This window comes from Lactuca saligna, chromosome 7, assembly GCF_052625555.1.
Source record: "Lactuca saligna cultivar CGN05327 chromosome 7, ASM5262555v1, whole genome shotgun sequence".
NCBI lineage: Eukaryota > Viridiplantae > Streptophyta > Magnoliopsida > Asterales > Asteraceae > Lactuca > Lactuca saligna.
This window is the reverse complement of record NC_136423.1, coordinates 135,995,915-136,000,358: the sequence shown is the minus strand read 5'-3', so window position 1 is coordinate 136,000,358 and position 4,444 is coordinate 135,995,915. Positions and strand designations below refer to the sequence as shown.

The window sequence follows — 4,444 nt, the reverse complement described above, 5'->3', positions numbered from 1 at the left end:
ACACGCGGCTCGTGCGAGAGCTCGCCACCGAAGCCAAACGTGTCGTCAGCTGATTGGACCGAAGCTCGGATGCCTGAGGATCGACGACAAATTGCCTTAGGCAAAACCTTTTGATGATGGTAATTGAATATTTATATATGTTATAGTTTTTTCATTAAATTTAACATATTCATTTTAAGAAACCAAGGAAAAAACGGTACCATGAATGGGATAAACATGTATCGACCATGTGAACATAGTGGATATCTACACGAGAGATAGAAACTATTGTAACAAAAATTTAGATTACTCTGAAAATAACATGATATTTAGTGTCTAACCGGGCATCTAATAGTTGCGTATGTCTCAAATGTATAAATACATACACATATATATTTGCTATATATCCATCCGTAAAGGAAACCATCAATGATGGACTTCCAGTTGATTAAAGATTTAATACAGATCATCAACAAACATATATGAAATCTCGCAAAATTATCAACTTTTTACCCATTTTCGTGTCAAGACTTATATGTTGAAGTCTTTTTGAGCCCAATATGCAATTATTGTATTTTTATTAAGTTTGCATGTTTGCTTAATCTTCAGTAACAAAAGTCAAAAATCACACTTTTCAAATTCGGAATTCTTCGTTTCAAAGTTAACATCTTCATCAATTACTTAGTCATATGCACATGTTTTTGTTTCATAAAGTAAATGCATGTGTTTCTTCAATAATCACAAGATTCCCCTTGCACAAATTTTAACTATATATAATGTTTCATATCGAAAACATTGATAGACACGAGGATCATTTTATTTGGTAATTCTACACATAATAAAATTTGTATATAATTAAGAAAAGGGTTTTAAAATTATAATGTTTTTACTTACGACTTTTAATTTTGAGCAACTAAACTATATAATTAGAAATGAGGAGAAAATGTATTTCAGTTATTTTAGTGAATGCGATTTTTAACGTGAAAATGGAATCTTTTTTATTTATTTGTAATTTCAATTTGAATGTTTACAATGAATCAAAGAATAAATAATCATCAGAATCAAAAATCGATCAATAAAAAATAAAAAATATAGATATCAAGTTAGTAAGCAGGCTTAAAGGAATCTAGAGGTCTTGCATTCCGCTGAAATACCATTGGGAAACCGTTTGCGGTCGTTGCAGTAGTTGTAGATCATGTGCTTGGTTTGCACCCATCGGATCCTGTTTCGGCCAGCTGCATCAAGTCCTTGGGTACTCCATGACTGGTTATCATTTATTGAGTTTGTAGATACTGAATTGGGACCAACTTTTTTGGCATTGGCATTGAATTTCCTGTATGACGCGGTGAAAGGCGCATTCGTCCAGTCAGTCTTCACACGCCCACCTTGGGTTGCCCAGTCATCCGCGTTCCACAGGCTGGCATACACCCTCATGGGTTGGCTCTTGGGAAATGGGACTCCAGCAGCATCATTGTTATTGAACACCCTTACTGGTATGTTATCTATCAAGAAACTGCAGAGACAAAGAGTTTTAGGAACAGCAGAAAAACATGAGAAAGGAAGAGAACCAAATGTTTATGTTGGATGCGTGACTTACATAATTCTTAGACTGTTCCATACGATGGTATAGGTGTGGAAGGCTGCAGTAGGGTCAAACCAAAGGTGGAACTGCTGTTCTTTGTTTCCTTTCCCTTGTGAATACACATTGGTGTGAATTGTGTAAGGGTTTCCCGTGGAGTTGCCCAAGAACTCGAAGTCGATCTCATCGTGACCCGCACCTTGTGATGACAACTGATGTGATTTAATACAAAGACATGGTTATTATCAGCTTTTAAAAGATTAATACAAGTGAGTGACAATATATATATATATATATATATATATATATATATATATATATATATATATATATATATATATATATAATTCAAGATTGAAACCGATCGATGGTACTCACGTAGAATGTGGTGACGGTGCCAGCAGAATTGCCTGGTACTAGTTTGAGTTGCATGTCGAACCTTCCAAACAGGTACTCGTGCTTCGACTGGAAACCCGATCCAGAGTATTGGTCGAGTGACAGTGAAAGATCCTGACCTCCATTCACAATTTTAGCACGTTCACCCCCAAAAGTGATGTCCATGTCATCGTAAAAACTTCCTGCTGATGCTGCTACTATTAGAATTGATATTAAAAGAACAACTGCAGAAATACTAGAGTTGGGCGTTCCCATTATTGTTTCTATATATGGAGAGAGAGAGAGAGAGAGAGAGAGAGAGAGAGAGAGAGAGAGAGAGAGAGAGAGAGAGAGAGAGAGAGAGAGAGAGAGAGAGATGGTATGTTTTGGGAAGTAGTATTGATCGTTTATATAGGTGTGCCTACGTTGACAATTTGAACCAGGAACTATCCGTGTTAGTGAAGGATTCACAACATCTATTGACGTGTGCCAACTCACATTATTCTTCTGGACATGGGGAGTAGCGGTGGGTTTTTTTTTTCAATACCACAAGCAACTCAAAATTTGCAAATTTGTCATAATTGGACCGGTGGTTGACATCATAGGTAAAATAAAATTGTTTTAATTGTTAAAAAATTAAATCTGGAAAATCGCATTTAAAACTTTCACAATTGCATTTAACATTATTAAAAAACTAATTATATACATGTATGTAAAGGGATCCATCAGCAGCAACGACGAACTAGCTACTGTTTAACGATTTTAAACATATCGTCGACAAACATATACAAAATCTCGCTAAATTATCAACCTTTTATAAGAAATTGATCAAACTCAACTCTATGTGCATTGAAGAAAGAAATATTGGAAGGAAACCGATAATGTGGTTTTCGAGAATATTTATTTTTGGTTCATTACTCTATCTAGTATTGTATTATGCACAATTATATATCTTAACGATCACACTCTTAATGTTAATTAAAATTTTCGTATAAATAAAAGATCGAGTTCTAGAAATTTTGTAGGGAAATTAAATTTGTCATATAGGCTTGAACAAGCACATAGATGTTGTGACTACAATTTACTCTAGGTGTGAAATTGAAGATGACACTTGAGGACAAGGACACCCCTTGAAGAGGGCAATTAAGAAATTAAAGTTATTTGACTTTTTCTGTTTTTAAATGTGTTGCAATCTAAAAAGTAATTTTATAGGGAAAATAATAGAACATTAAAACAGTTTGCCTCAGTCAAAACTTTTTAATGGTGATAATTGAATATTTGAATTTGTTACAGTTTTTTTTCGTAAATTTAATGGATTCATTGAAAGAAACCAAGAAAAATGGTATCAGGAATGGGATGAACATGCATCTACCATGTGAACATAATGGACATCTACATTGGAGATTGAAACAATCATAACAGAACTACGGAAAACAACATGATATTTAGTGTCAAACCGACATCTTATAGTTATATATGTCTCATAAGTGCATACAAGCATATACTGACTATATATCCATCGGAAAAAGAAAATTATCAAACATGAGAGACCAATTGATTAACTATTTAAAATAGATTATAAGCAAACATATATGGAATCTCAATAAATTAGCAACTTTTTATCCATTTCAGTGCTATATTGTGTTGCAGTCTATTTGAGCCCAATATGCAATTATTGTATTGTATTTTAATTAAGTTTTCATTTTTGCTTGCATCTTCTCTAACAAAGTTAAAATTCTAGACTTTCATTTTAACATAACTAGTTTATATTTTTAGTACAACATTCACCTAAAGTTATTGTGAAGTCTTTTCTTGTAGTCACTCCGCAACAGGAAACCATAAGTTTTTTTTCTCTCTCTCTCTCTCTCTCTCTCTATATATATATATATATATATATATATATATATATATATATATATATATATATATATATATATATATATATATATATATATATATATATATATATATGTGTGTGTGTGTGTGTGTGTGTGTGTTTGTGTGTATGTGTGTGTTAGAGAAATTTGCCTTGGTAGCCGAGAAATCTGTGATTAAACGTTTGACGGCCCTGAACCGATTACGATTATGGTGTTTGAAGGAAATAGTCAAAGTCGCGTTTGGTGGTTATCGGCGGTCATAGGTGGGAAATACTTAAAAATTTTAATTTTCAAATATTACACCAAAATTTTAAATTTTCAAAATTTTAAGTTTTCAAATTTTAAAATATTATATTGAAATTTTTAAAATTTCAAATACTTTTTTTTTGGATTTATTAATTTTTCAATAATTTAGGGTTCCCAATTAATCTCCGATTAATCCTCGCCTACTTCGATTAATCGTTTAACGTCGGTCGAACGCCGAACAATTTTCACAACAATCATGTAAATATATATATATATATATATGTGTGTGTGTGTGTGTGTGTGTGTGTGTGTGTTGTGATATATCGAAGAATGGTAACATATAGACTTCAATTGAAAACAAATTGTAGAGGAGTGGTTGTCAGGTAAG

General features: G+C 32.8%; 1 protein-coding gene across 1 annotated transcript; it reads right to left on the bottom strand.

Moving 5' to 3' along the window:
- Positions 1-1,053: 1,053 nt before the first annotated feature.
- On the bottom strand, positions 1,054-2,220 carry LOC145004596 (xyloglucan endotransglucosylase protein 1-like). Its single transcript, XM_078963546.1, has 3 exons — positions 1,937-2,220; positions 1,577-1,770; positions 1,054-1,492 (listed from the first exon to the last, which is right to left on the bottom strand). Exons 1-3 carry the CDS (start codon positions 2,207-2,209, stop codon positions 1,096-1,098), a joined length of 864 nt encoding a protein of 287 aa, XP_078819672.1. The 5' UTR covers positions 2,210-2,220; the 3' UTR covers positions 1,054-1,095.
- Positions 2,221-4,444: the final 2,224 nt, after the last annotated feature.